Raw genomic sequence first — 14458 nt, 5'->3', positions numbered from 1 at the left:
TTCTCCTCATTTGCCCCCCCCCCCCCCCCCAACCTGCACATCACACACAGTAAAGAACAAGGTGCAGTACAGAGCCCAGGCCTGCATTAAGATTCAGAAGACGGTGCGCATGTGGTTATGCAAGAAGAGACACAAGCCACGGTGGGTGTCTGCATGCCCTCACATCACGTACTCAAATTTCCCTCTATCCTCCAGGAATACTGAAAGCCTTTCTCAGCGATTATGCTGTGTTTGCCACTGGTAGCATGAAATCCCTTCAATTAAAGCTGTACTGTTGTGTTAGCATGCATTAGCATGAGTTAGCGTGTGCTAGCGTAGCTCGCTGAGTACGCTGTTATGTCTGTGTCGCAGTGTCGACGGCCTGGTGAAGGTGAAGAACCTGAAGAAGACGCTGGAGAAGTTCACACCGGCAGTGACCGGACTCAAGGAAGGCAAGCAGGAGATGTCCAAGCAGGTGCAGGAGCTGGGCACCGCCATTGACGCGCTAATGGCCAAGATTAAGGTGAGAACCTCGCACCACCCCACGGCTCAGATTAAACCCCTTTAAGTCGATCCGCAACAGAGCTTTTAGATTGTCCCCGGCTACCACCTCTGTATTGGAAAGTCATTGAAGCATTATTGTGTAACATAGCCCCAAACCAGTTAAGGCTATACACCGCTCAAGGGCTAGAGGGCTACATGGGCTAGAGTCCCAAAACTTGTTTTTAAAAGCAGTGTGCATTGATTGGGGAGATTTTGCTCCTGTCGTAAGCTCTTTGTTATATGTAGTCAGTTAGTCACAGGGGATCTTGAAGCCTTCTGAAACTCTGCGTTACTAGCATTTTTAAGTGGTGAAGATGTCCACCCACAACTCACTTGTCATCACCATTACTGATTAGCAAATTAGCATTATGAAGCTATGACTCATGATGTATTGTTCTCTGGTCTACTGGTATATGCCATACATCAGCCATGCATCATGCCAGTGGCTGTCTAGAGTTATTTTGTAATAAAAAGGCTTGTTTCTCTTTAGTCTGACAAGCCAGAGGGATGGGCAGTCATTACCTCCCTGTTCATGGTTCTGAGGAGAGATGAGTCTTCTTTTGATGAGTTCCTCCTAGCTTGGCTTTTATGTTGAGGAGCAGAGAGTTCCTCATAGGGAATGAAACAGTGCGCCAGGGCAGTTGTGTACACTTTGAGTTTTAATGCCGACGCAGCGCATTTGCAGCGATGTCTCTGAACTTTTCACTTCAGAAGTTCTGCAGCGTGTTGCGACTGTCATAGTATTTTGTCCCTCTGTTTCATCTCACATTCTGTGTCCTTTCTGTCCCCTCAGAGCACGGTGATGAGCCGTAAGCAGATCGAGCAGGAGTACGAGGGCCTGGTCAAGCGCTCGGAGCAGCTGCTCTCCTCCATGCAGAAGCAGAAGCAGGAGGAGGAGGAGCGCGAGCGCCTCAAGCGCATCCAGGAGGAGATGGAGCGCGAGCGCAAGCACCGCGAGGAGGAGGACCGGCTCCGCAAGCAGGAGGAAGAGGACCGCCGCCTGTGAGTGTCACCTTGCTTTTGCACACAGACTCATATCCCCAGAGCCTGAATAAACAAACAAACAAACAAATAATTAATGAAATACTTCAATGAAATGTCTTGAAATGTGATGACTTGGAAAATGTTTTTTTTTTTCAGTGCCTGTACTTTGTTTACAAAGTCCCCAACTCCCGCAGGCGCTCTTTGTGCTTGTTGTGCTGTCTATTGTTTTATGCATCTTGAGTGCAGTGCAGTCTTTGAATGCACCTGTGTTAACTTCTCCACCTGTCCTTGGTGCCCCTGCCCCCCCCCCCCCTTATTTTCTCCAGGAAATCTGAGATGGAGCAGAAGAGGAAGCAGGAGGAGGAGGAGCGCAAGAAGAGGGAGGAGGAAGAGCGCCTCCTGCAGGTAGGTGACAGTCATCCTCCTCATCCTCCCGAGATCAGGCCTTGGGTGAAATCTCTGAGCAACTATCATGTGAAGGGTTGTGAAGAGTGCTGAGATTTGCAGCTAGTTGTATTCAGAGGATGGCAAAAATATTGAGGAAAAAGTTTAGTGAAGTAGAGTTTCTTAAGACGACTTGTGACTCTTGAGACGAGTTAAGATGAGTCGTGATCTGTTTCAACTTGGATCTTTCGTCCTCTCATTTGACTCCATAGCCCCAGTTCTCCAGTGGTTACACGACTCATTCTGGGATGCTCTTTTTATCTCTTTCTGACCTGCATAGCCTCAGTTTCCTTGCAGTTTCCCTGTCTACATTGATATCTTAGCCGTTCACTTTCTCCACACCCTCTCATCACCAGAGCTGCTTCGGCTGTGGTCTTTTGGCCTTTCTGTGACTCCGTAGCCCCAGCAGTATCAGCGCTGACGCTGGTGTTTCTGACTGGCCTCTCTCTGCCCGGCCCAGCCCTGCCCAGCCTGCCTCCCTCTGGGGGCCCTCTCCTTATTTATGGCCCCTGCGCTCCTGACGGGCCAGCATCACATTGTTCCCGCTGAGTGAAAGTCATTCTCTCCCCGGTCTCCCGTGGCGATGCTTCCGCGTCGCCGCACCGCGCTGCCTGGTCTCCCGATGGCCCCCGCGTGCTCTTGATGGATCACCCCTGCCGTGGCTCTCCTTCCTCACGCTGCAGCCCCCCTCGTCCACCACCCCACCCCACCCCACTCTCCCCTCACTCATGCTGGGCTGCGTCCTCTCCTCCTCCCCCTCTAGCCCTCCATGCCCTCCCGACCATCATCCATTTGCTATGGCTCTCTGTGCTCATTCAAAGACATACGGAAGGGATTTTATTTCCCTGTGAATGATGTGAATAACTATGTGGCTTTGTTATTGCGTAGCTACATATTACACATGAGAGTACTGCAGAGTACAAAGCTTTATTCACGTCACCGGAGACAGGTTACAAACACACAAGCATCCTAGGAGAGCATGAGAACAACAAGTCTTACCATTATTTATAGGATTAAAACAGTGTAGTCATTGATGAATTACATAAAACAAAAGAAAAAGAGCTGTCATAAAGAAAAGCTGTTATTACTCCAGACTCCCTAAAGGCGGTTAACTACTTATAGATTCCAGCTTGTTCCTTGCCTTTCTTTGCCTTGGTGTAGTGTTTCTTAGTGTGTTCAATACTTATTTCTCACTGGAAGTATACTTACTGAAAAAAATGCTGACGCGTTCAATACTTATTTCCCCCGCTGTATATGAAAAGGGCATGTTTTCTGATTAAATTACCAATTTTTATAAGCATTTCATTTTGCAAGTCACCCTGTTCCTTTAAAAGTCCTTAGCGATCTCAAATAACTCACATTCTTTGGCAGGCTCTTTGTTTTGTTGCCAGCCTGGTCTGTTTGTAGGTCGTACGTCTAGACTCGCCATAGCAAGACAGGCTTATTAGCTGCCATATAACCCCAATAACATGGCTGATAACAGGCCATATTTTCGTACCTGGCAGGATTGTGATTAAATCCCTGGCACCACAGGAGGCGGTATGGAACAGCGAGTGTAGAAGTGAACTGCTCTCTCTGTTCTCCTCCGTGTCCTCAGGGGAAAAGGGCAGAAGAAGTTCAATCTGTACTTTTCAAACGCTTCTCAACATATGGACATTTGAGCCATTTTAGACTGTCAGATGCAATTTCATGCAAAACCATGCATCTGTGTAGGATGAGGAAAAGTATTTGTTTATACTCGATTAAAATTCACATGGTTTAAAAGTTAAATATCAGTAATGAACTACTGATGTAGACATACAGTAAAGTATGTTAAGTGCTGATGATAGTGATGAATAGACATTCCACAAATCAACATACTTTGGGTGTGTGTCACTTGGTGCATTTTCCATTAATTAAATGCATGAGATACCATTGAGTAAATGCCTGAAAGTGACATCTGAATGTGTGTGTGGGGGGGGGGGGGGTTTTCTTCTTCTTCTTTTTCTTCTGTGCACCGCAAAAGCATGTGCCTGTAAGTGTATGTGTACGTGTTTTGTGTGTTAGGGTTTACTGTGCACCAAACTGACACTGAGTGTTTGTGTGTATGTCTGTCTGTGTATGTCTGTGTGTGTGTGTGTGTGTGTGTGTGTGTGTGTGTGTGTGTGTGTGTGTGTGTGTGTGTGTGCGTGTGCGTGTGTGTGCGTGTGTGTGCGCGTGTGTGTGCGCGTGTGTGTGCGTGTGTGTGTGCGCGTGTGTGTGTGCGTGTGTGTGCGCGTGTGTTTGTGTGCGTGCACGTGTGTGTGCGCGTGTGTGTGCGCGTGTGTTTGTGTGTGTGCGCGTGTGTGTGTGTGTGTGTGCGCGTGTGTGCGTGTGCGTGCACGTGTGTTTGTGTGTGTGCATGTGTGTGTGTGCGTGCACGTGTGGTGCAGGCTGAGATGGAGAAACAGCTGGTGCTGGAGCGCGAGGAGTCGGTGCAGCAGCAGGCCATGCTGGAGCAGGAGCGGCGTGACCGCGAGCTGGCCATGAGGATCGCCCAGAGCGAGGCCGAGCTCATCCAGGAGGAGGCCCAGATGGACCCCAGCCTGCGCAGGTGTGTCTGCTCACCTCAGACCACACCGCCACAGCACCACAGACATGACAACAAATATATCATCCACAACAAGCCACTCGGCTCAATCACATATTCTTGTGTTTATCACATGAAAGCAGGGTTCAGAATCCAACTGAGATTCATTGCAGTTGAGTATTTCTGTCAGCATTCATTTCACATAAAGTCAAATGAATTCTGACAGAAATATTCAACTGCAATGAATCTCAGTTGGATTCTGAATTCTAAGTGCTAAAGCACTTAGAGACTTACAAATGTACCGCTCACAGCTAACAGCTCACAATTCACACGCTAATCATTCAACCTCAAGTGAGCACAAATATAGCTTACATACACAGCAAGACCCCAAAGATTATAGGTGGTCATCAAACTCTTAAGAAGGAAAGACCATTGCATATGCACAATTGCAGAAAAGGTATCATATAGAACCCAGCCGTACATCATTTACACTGATGTGTAGCTTACACTACACCACTTACCTTAGCTTACACTACCCACTTACCTTACCTTGGATTGTATAGGTACTGTATTTTCAGCATGTCTTTATATATGTACACATAAGTCCAGTATGCTCATATGGAATGTATATCCACACATGGTTACATACAGTAATTTCCTGTGTATTAGCCGCATTGTGTATAAACTGCAGCACAGTGTTTATGCAAGTAAAAAAAAACAAAAAACATATTAATACCATTGCAAAATCAATAAACTAATAGTTGGGAAATTACGGCACTATGAAGTTTATTTTTTCCACTCAAGGTGCATCACCACTTAATGTGTCCTGTATTAAGAAGACTCCTTCATGCTGTGGCTGTGTAACGTCTCTCTTTTCTGTTCTCCAGCTACGATCTCTCATGTGCCTCATTCTCAGAGAGAGAGAAGTAAGATCTAGAAACTTCCACCCCCCTCCCCTTCTTCCTGTTTCCAGCCCGTCTATAGAGCTCAACAGTGAATCTCCTTGAGACCCTCCTCTCCCATACTTTCTAAATCTCACCGCCAAATCTCTCACCAACCTAGATAGAGGCTTACACCCTGACTGCCTAGCCATTATAAACAATGCGCCAGTTCTTTATTTGATGCCTAATCCAAATTCTCTTTAATGCACCCAGGAATCAATCGTGCATTGTGTTTGCTGGACCAGGGGATCACTTGATTTGGCATGTATTTCATGTTCGCAACAAAAAAAAGAAGCGAATAGTCATCCAAAAAGCGAATTTCAAAGGCAGAGCATTCTCAAACTATCAACAACTCAGTTCGCTCAGTTTGTGGCGGTTGAAGGAATTGAAAGGCATTACAGAACCCCAGTTGTGGGATAGACTACAGGATATTCTAGGCTAAAAACTTTAAGGGCTTAGCTTTTAGACATATACTGGGAAAATAAAAAACCCAAAACATAAGACATATACCATTGTCAAGCTCTTTAGGCAATGCAACAAGGGTTGGCCATAAACATTTTGCAACTAGCACTCTCGAAGCTCATATAGTATTTTAACCTAATAATGATATGTAGACAACCTATAATATAGAACCTACCATTTAATCTGCTGTGGTCTACTTACAGTATAGGTGCAATAGGCAGCATTACATCATGAGAGAAAAATGGCATAGAGCTCAGGATTGTGTTATGTCTTAATGACTCAGTGGAAAAGAACACTTCTGGAAATGACGTAATGAAAAGAGCAGAAGGACTTCCTGAGGAATCGTTACTGTTGGAATATTGTTTCATTTCACTCCCTGTGGTGGAAAGCTGCCTATTACATCTCACACATGTTGGCCTATAATCTTTAATCCTATACATGTGTATTCTGTACAGAACCCTTTAATCATGGAAAGGATATTTATTTTCAGATTTACAGTGAGTGGTCCCAGTGCAGTCAGGTGTTTGCTCTGTAGTGTGTTTCCTCCACCAGATCTCTGTGCTGTGGTGCCCCTACACAGGCTTAGGATTAGCGTGGTGCTAGTCAGGTCTGGTAATGTGCCATCAGACTATGCTTCAGGTGTCTCTGCTGACACTGATCTCTGTGCTTGTGTGTGTGTGTGTGTGTGCGTGTGCGTGTGAGAGTTGTGTGCTTGGTGTATTTTGTCGTTGCGTGTGAGCCGGTGTCAGATCGTTTGGCTTATGGCGCTCGGCTAGCGCCTCTGCACATGCCGAGGGGACTCAGGCATGACACCTGCCATGGTGGGTTAATCACGCAGGTGTCCGTTTTAATGACTCCCGCTCAGGCACTCGCTTAAGGAGCTTCACCCTCCCCATCACAGCTGCTGGAGGTGGTTGTTGTGCAGTGGCACACACACACAACATGTACTCACACATATGCGCACACACATGCACATGCACACATACACACAAGCGTGCGCAGACACACACACACACACACACACACACACACACACACATATATATTTATGCTAGTGAGGAGGAGGGGCTAATACCCAGGCTGATAAAACAGCGAGGAGACATCTGTGACGTCTCCTGTGGGAATGAGTGACAGGTGAAGAACAGGGAGCTCATGACTCGTTGCCTTGGAAATCGGACCGTGGAGAGGTAATTTAGATGGCAGTGAATTTGATCAGGGTTGTTTGTGTCTTTTATGAACACATGCCTGTCTGTTATGTTCTTCCAGGAGTGACTTGGCTACAGAAATAGCTGAACTTCTGGCTAGGTGGGTGAACCGCACAAAGACCTTTGAAAGTGAGGGGGTAATCAACCCAACAAATCCATCCAGATGGCGAAGATTAAAATAACTTGAAATCACATGCAAGAATCACATCAACATACAGCAAATCATCCTCCTGAAATTTAAAATTTTTGATTCTCCATGTTTGATTTTTTCAGCTGATTTTTTGATTAGAGAACAATACACTTGGTCATTAAGACTAAATCCATCCCCCAAATCCATCCTGGCAATGATTGAACCATGTAGTTTCATAACCACATAACCAGATTTACTTGGTTATTCAACTTTTCAACCTGACTTTCTCCTGTGGTGTCACTTACAATCCACCACACAGTGTATACCCAGTATGTCTTTGGCGTTGTGTGGGAATCTCAGACCTCTTTCAGCCAATGGGTTGCTGTTTGCATTACTGCCCCCAGCTAAATGCCACTTACCCATTGTAAGCCTCAGGGCACTGGGCCAGCTAAAGGTCAGTGGCACTGCGTGACTTTCAGACTGGTTGGTACCAAACATGGCACCCTATAGATGACAAGAGTTCTCTCTCCATGCCAATTGGATTAGGACTGCCACTACTCCCCAGTACTCCAAAGCTTCTGGGAGAGCCTCAGATGCCTCCACTAAATCCCCCGGCTCCATGGACTTATCGGTCTCAAACCAGCAGGAGCTAGCTCCTCACGTGATCCCTAGACCGATGAGAGGATGGTGTTATGGGACAGGAGTTATGAGTCAGGCAGTGGGTGTTTGGGGTGCGGAAAGAATGCCAGTTCAAAGGGGCAATTCGTGTGACACAACTGATTTACGTTCCCCATCTCCACTCCCTGCTAATGCTATGCTAACAAGCTAGCTAGGCTACTGGCTGTGGTGACGGTTACCTCGGACACTCAGAGAATCTATTCAGAAGTGGAGGAGGGTTATGTGCCAGGCCTGCTGTAAATGAAATAGCATAGAATATGCCAGTCTTGTATAATCCGTTTAGTGTCTCCTCAAAGGGACCACCGCTTTCACCATATTTGAGTGTTTCCATCAACTTTGAGCAGTAAATCTTTTTGGAGACCAACTGTTTGAATGAATCATTGTTAGTCCACTCTCATTCCCCTCTTTGTGTTCCACACCAGGGGAGTCCAAGTCCAAGCCACCAAGGCTGCAATTGGTGTCAAGAAGTATGACCTCAGCAAGTGGAAGTATGCCGAATTACGTGACGCCATCAACACCTCTTGCGGTAAGAGCGCTCTAACGGTCTGCACCACACCAAGGGTACTCATCTCTAAAATCGAAATAAACTGATAACGACTGTAGACTGAGTGCTTCAGACAGTTCTGACTGTATACAAAGCTGTAGCTGTAAAAGTAGATATATTTGAAAGAAAGTACTTGTACAAGTGTGGAAACCTTCACAACCTATTAAGAGTTTAATGGAACACCATTTCTGTCCATTTGTCTTTAGTGTCACTCAGTGGTATTGTCTGTCTACTCCACAACCTCTAGACCTTTTCCATCTGTTCCTCTTCCCATATAGTTACAATGGGCTGTGAGATGATTTGCGACTTAGATCATGACGCTTTAAAGATTTCCTGACTTTATATCTAGCTTTGAAGATGATCAGACTTTATATCATGTTGTAAAGATTACCAGGAATTTTATGGACTTTTCACTGAATCAGCCTCTTTTTCTTTTTTTTATTTCCCTGACTGAGACAGTTTTGTAATGTCACCTTGAGGGGGTGTTGTGATGATTCATTCTTAGAACCATCTAAATGGAATCAATATATTTCTCTCTTACTCTCTACATTGCATGTTTTGTGAAGTTGCGTGTCTTATTAAAAATGCATGCGTTTGAACGGCTCCCCGGCCTCAGTATTGAGTGGTGGTGTCTCTTCACGTGTAGATATCGAGCTGCTTGCCGCCTGCCGAGAGGAGTTTCACCGCCGCCTGAAGGTGTACCACGCCTGGAAGTCAAAGAACAAGAAGCGCAACACCGACACCGAACAGCGAGCCCCCAAGTCAGTCACCGACTACGGTAGGCAGCAGCAACAGCAGCAGCAGCAGCAGCATCATCTCGCCCCAGCACAGGAGTGTGTGCTCTTCGGTCCTCAGCAACAAACAGACACATTACTCACTCACTGCATGGCTTTCCCAACCCCATTTTTTACAATGAAGTCTCCGTGGGCATCCAGCGAGCTTACAGTAATCTGTTCCAGAGTTTAAGGAGATGAAGCTTTACTCTGCTGCATGCAGAAAAAGGCTCAGGTGTTATCTTGGGTGGGGAAGCAAGGCAAGGTAAACACATCCAGCCTCGCTCACTGATGTTGTCGGTGACGACAATGTGCCCGCTGTTTGTTAATTATGGCAAGCTTCCTGTTTGTCCTGGCACTGAGGCATGCCCCTAGGCCATTGGCACCACAATTGCCCCCCCCCCCCCCCTCTCTCTCTCTCTCTCTCTCTCTCTCTCTCTCTCTCTCTCTCTCTTCTCTCTCTCTGTCTGTCTCTCACTCTTTCTCTCTCTTTCTGTGCATCGCTTTGTGGCATCCAGGTTGTTTTGAGCCGTGTGCCCCTCAGATGCGGTCTGCGTGCCTCAGGGGGTGGCATTTGCTGTTCCGATGCCTGCGAGCAGTGTGGCGTCTGGGGGACAGATCCACATTGTTCATGGCTCGCTCCAAAGCTACTTCATCTCTTTGATTTGATGAAAAGTTTTTTTTTGTGCGTGTTATTTTTTCCTGTGTGCATCTCCATGGGAAGAACAAAAGGAGTTTTATCCCCGCGCTGTTCTTTGTGGTAACCCTCCGTGTCCCTTGCATTTCTTTCCCGCTTGGTGAGTGTGCTTTGGTGGCAGTCGGATTCCTACTGTGAATCCTAGCACTGTGTGTGTGTGTGTGTGTGTGTGTGTGTGTGTGTGTGTGTGTGTGTGTGTGAGGCTCATTGACATACAGACTGACGTTAACAAGGCTGCCTCTGGCAAAGAGAGTGGGACTCTTCAGTGCTAGGTGACATGAAGCTTAAGTTGAGTCCCTACTTAACTGACATACTTTTTCATACCCATGTGGTATGTTGATGATATCCCTCATATGGTACTGTACCACAGGACTAGTTTGATTTAAAACATAAAAATATTGGCACACTTGCTTAATACTCCCAGTAGTGTTTTAAAATGGTCTCATATCAAGAGTCTATTCTTGCCAGTCATGTTCAAAGTATACAGTGAACACAAGTACTGCATACAACCTAGGAGAGATAGGTTAGTGACCATATTAAAGCGATTTTAATAGAATGATTTCATTTTATCACATGAAAAAGACACTGTGGTGAGCAAAGTCACTTACTAAAAGAGCTTGATTAGCAGGTAACTTGAAGATCTATAGACCAGACAGAATGGCTTGAACATCTAATGCTTGCACAGGCAGAAGTACCATATCATGTAGGAACCTGATTTATGCAAGTAGCAGTAAGAATGCCAAACTGATCATACCTTATATAGTATCCCTTTGCTGGGTTATGGGATGTTCTCTTTAGGCAGTAAATTCTTATGAAAAGCGCATGCACACTTCACTCAGTTGCTCTCCTCCGGCTCGGTTGATAGGCCAGCTGTCGGAGTGATATAATGAACTAGCCTGGCCCTGGCCAAAATCACAATCTGGACCTGCCATTAGTGTAACAAGATTGGATGAAAGGCTGGAGAGCAAATTCATTAAAAGGCTAAGTGCCGATGCCACGTCTCACACCCACACTGTGCTGGACTCCACAGCCGAGCAGAACCCGGCGCCACCTGTGCCGGCCCGGCAGCAGGAGAACGCCATGAACCGCCAGCAGCGCTACTTCCGCATCCCCTTCATCCGGCCGGCTGACCAGTACAAGGACCCGCAGAACAAGAAGAAGGGCTGGTGGTACGCCCACTTTGACGGGCCCTGGATCGCCCGGCAGATGGAGCTGCACCCGGACAAGCAGCCCATTATGCTGGTAGCAGGTGCAGACGCTCACACAATCATATCTGTTTTATCAACATAAACATTATCATTACATTACATAAACGTTATCATTACGCCATGACCTTGCCTTTGAGCTGTTGCAAAAGAGGGTTTATTCTATATGAATATTACAGGAGGGCCCTCCAAGTATGAAACATTCATGAACGATCATCTATTTTTAATGTCCCGTTCTGAAGGTTTCAAAGGCTACCGTATCTGTGCACAGTACGTAGTCTGTACCGAGGAGCCACTGTGACTTCCTGACCCCCACGCTGTATGTTTCTTTCCTTCTCCGCTCCAGGAAAGGATGACATGGAGATGTGTGAGCTCAGTCTGGAGGAGACGGGGCTGACGCGGAAGCGGGGTGCTGAGATCCTCCCCCGGCAGTTCGAGGAGATCTGGGAGCGCTGCGGCGGGATCCAGTACCTGCGCAGCGCCATCGAGAGCAAGCAGGCGCGGCCCACCCACGCCACGGCCCAGCTGCAGAACCTCCTCAAGTGAGGAGGCCCCTGTGAACACCGTCCACTCCTGTCCGGCTCTACTTCTGGACAATTAGGGTAATCTTGTGCTGTAGACAGTGCAAAGGGAACAGCACCCCCCCCCCCATCCACCCACCCACCCCATCAAGGGTAGTTAGAGCTCACTCACTTTGAGCATCCAGCAGAAAACTCTAAACTACTCTGTCATATTTAAAGCGTATGTTTCTTGTTTTTTTGTCCTTTCTGTTTGTTTGTATGATTTTGCTGTGAGACTTTATAGATGACAATTTCTGATTTGTATTGTTTTTTTCCTGTGCAAATATGACTTATGCTTGAATTCATGAAAAAAAAAATTGGGGCCTTATTGTAATGGTGGTGTACCTGTTTCTGATGTTATTATGTTATGGAAAAGTTCCAGATCTTACTCTGTTAATGGTTGTTCATGTGTCAAGGTTTGTCTTGTGTGACTGCGCTTTTAATTGCGTCTCTCAGTTTGAACTCCTCCAAACACTCCTTTAAGTTTCGGACCTGTTTTTGTTGTTGCTGTTCTACGTCTGTTGTTGTTGACTCATAAGGTCTCGGCTACTTGTTGGCTGTCATTGTAGTTTTCTAAATAATCGTTTTCAAAGAGAAACATTAGGGCCAGAACTGGACCTGTAGTTCACTTGAAAGCTGAGCTGAAGTTTACACTTCACAAACACAACACAGGCATCCACGCCTATTAAAGTCAGGGTGCACTTCATGATCTTACATCACCTCAGCGAAACACCCTGCATGTCACCCTGGAACATTTGATAAACTGTTGCAGTAGAACTGCCTTCACAGTCTCAAAAACATTCTATTCTTGAATTTTTTATTAGTCTAGCAGGTTTATTAGACTAAATCTATCCATCATTCACCTGCTGCTTTTTATTCTCTTCACAATTTTTGTACTTTGCGAATAAAAAAAGCAACTCATTTGATGGAAGAAAGAGTAGTTTCTCCCAGTGAGTGCAGAGGAGAGTCAGGCTTTCGAGTGAATGATTTGCTGTGATGTCTGCACTGTATGCTGGGTCTGAGATTGCCTCTCTAGAGCTCTTGTTTGTTGATGCACAAAAACGTCAAGCACCCTTGTTATGAACTGGAAAAAATACTCCTCTCTGAGGCTGTTAGGCGCTTTACAAATCGAGTTATTTCAAATGCATATGAATATTTATATGAGGCATTGACCATTTTGCTGAGAAGTCATTGGCAGAATATGAAATAGAGTAGGGACAAGTGCAGTTTTTAACGTAATTGTAACCTTTTGATGAAGCCAGATTGCTTTTTGCAGTGCTATGAAAGCTGTAGTATAGGCAGACTATATTAGATTATGAAAGGATAATTCAGTTGAATGTTCCAGCGATGATACTGATGTGTAATCATGTGCTCTTCAATGCCTAGTAAACGGTGATGGAAATCTGAAATGGACAGCATCATTTGACTAACATTGACTGGAAGATGGTTGGAGGTTATCTAAGATATGTTGCAGAGCTGTTCTTCAGGTCTGTTTGTGCTCCAGTGCTGCTTATTTATGATACTTGATCTCTCCTGTGTGGCACAAACACTATTTCATTATGTAAATCTACTTAGTTCCCATAGTGGTGCAATGTGTTGCAAACTTGCCACTGTTTTCAGCATCCAGAAGATGACTGATTGATGGGTCGTCCTCACTTAACAGGATTTCCTTTCTCATTTTGAGTCACTAGGGCTAAGCTAACATTCCAAACTGCAGAGGGTCATTGCATTCCAGACGTGTCCATTTGTTGGCCGCACTGTGCTATCATAATAAACATAATTTCTCCCAACTTGTTATTCTGTTTCTCAAATGTTCTTCTCCTTCTCTGCTGTGACCTTGCGTTGGTTAGAGAGCAGTGGACCTTAAACAGCTGGGTGGACTGTTCCCGATAACTATATATTAGCCAGGCTGCTGTACCAGTCACTATCGAGGGGCCAGACAGCTGTGACATTAACTGCTGGAGCTGAAGCGCGGTGTCCAATAGCTTTCATTCAGAGGCTACAACAGAAACAAACACGTGATGTATACACCTTCACGGTTCTAAAGGTCATTGTGGTAAGAGTCCACCAGATATTGATGATCCTTTAATGTAACTATTATAACACCAAAATAAGACTTCTCATTATGTATTTCAAGTGTGCTGTGTAATAGAAATGTTAGGCTTTGATTAAAAAAAAAGACTTATTTTATTGTCACAAAAAGTATAAAATCATTCATAGCACCCCACCACACATTTCAAATGGGTTTTGATATGATCGCCACGTGTGATTGGGAGGAGCAAGAGAGATGGGTGGATGGCATTAAATATCACTAGATATGTGTTTATATGGGGATATTTAATACATGGGCATATGATTAAGGGACATAAAAAGGAAGACATACTGTACAGTACTTCTGTAAATAGCAAGTAAGAAAAATAATAAGTAGCTTATTTTACATTCAGCTTCTTTTTGGGACTTGAAGAAAGTTAGACAGCTATACATCTTCTTGTGTCCAGACATGATACCAGCAAGTGTATCCAATATGTATAAAACCTCATTGTGAGGGAAGAGAAACAACCTTTTTGACAAGGGTATATGACACAAAACAACATTCCTAGTCCTCAGTAGTACATGCTGTATGTGAGCGCATTGAGGCGGTATTTTAGACCAGTCAGGAATAGAACTGCATTCTCTTTTTAGTGTGAATCCTTGATTACTGATGTGAGATCTCCAGTCCCAGTTGGTCCTGTCCCCTCAGCCAGAGGTCCAGCTCAGTTCACACA

At 45.4% G+C, this 14458-nt stretch overlaps 1 protein-coding gene across 2 annotated transcripts in view; it reads left to right on the top strand.

Moving 5' to 3' along the window:
• myo6b (myosin VIb) overlaps window positions 1–13475 on the top strand; it is a 37370-nt gene extending 23895 nt beyond the window's left edge. The window contains exons 24-33 of one of the 2 annotated variants that reach the window (XM_076299516.1): window positions 51–141; window positions 352–502; window positions 1316–1524; window positions 1833–1911; window positions 4362–4522; window positions 5386–5424; window positions 8337–8440; window positions 9105–9236; window positions 10959–11177; window positions 11480–13475. In XM_076299516.1, coding sequence (XP_076155631.1) covers window positions 51–141; window positions 352–502; window positions 1316–1524; window positions 1833–1911; window positions 4362–4522; window positions 5386–5424; window positions 8337–8440; window positions 9105–9236; window positions 10959–11177; window positions 11480–11679 — 1385 coding nt within the window. In that variant the 3' untranslated portion in view covers window positions 11680–13475. The remainder of the gene's footprint in view (window positions 1–50; window positions 142–351; window positions 503–1315; window positions 1525–1832; window positions 1912–4361; window positions 4523–5385; window positions 5425–8336; window positions 8441–9104; window positions 9237–10958; window positions 11178–11479) is intronic. The other variant, XM_076299517.1, reaches the window with a different exon arrangement.
• Window positions 13476–14458: the final 983 nt, after the last annotated feature.

This window comes from Alosa pseudoharengus, unplaced genomic scaffold, assembly GCF_046254945.1.
Source record: "Alosa pseudoharengus isolate Yale_2024_CS ecotype anadromous, Long Island Sound unplaced genomic scaffold, YU_APseudo_1.1 YU_APseudo_1.1_scf_22, whole genome shotgun sequence".
NCBI classification, from domain to species: domain Eukaryota; kingdom Metazoa; phylum Chordata; class Actinopteri; order Clupeiformes; family Clupeidae; genus Alosa; species Alosa pseudoharengus.
This window is presented reverse-complemented; position numbering and strand designations above follow the sequence as displayed.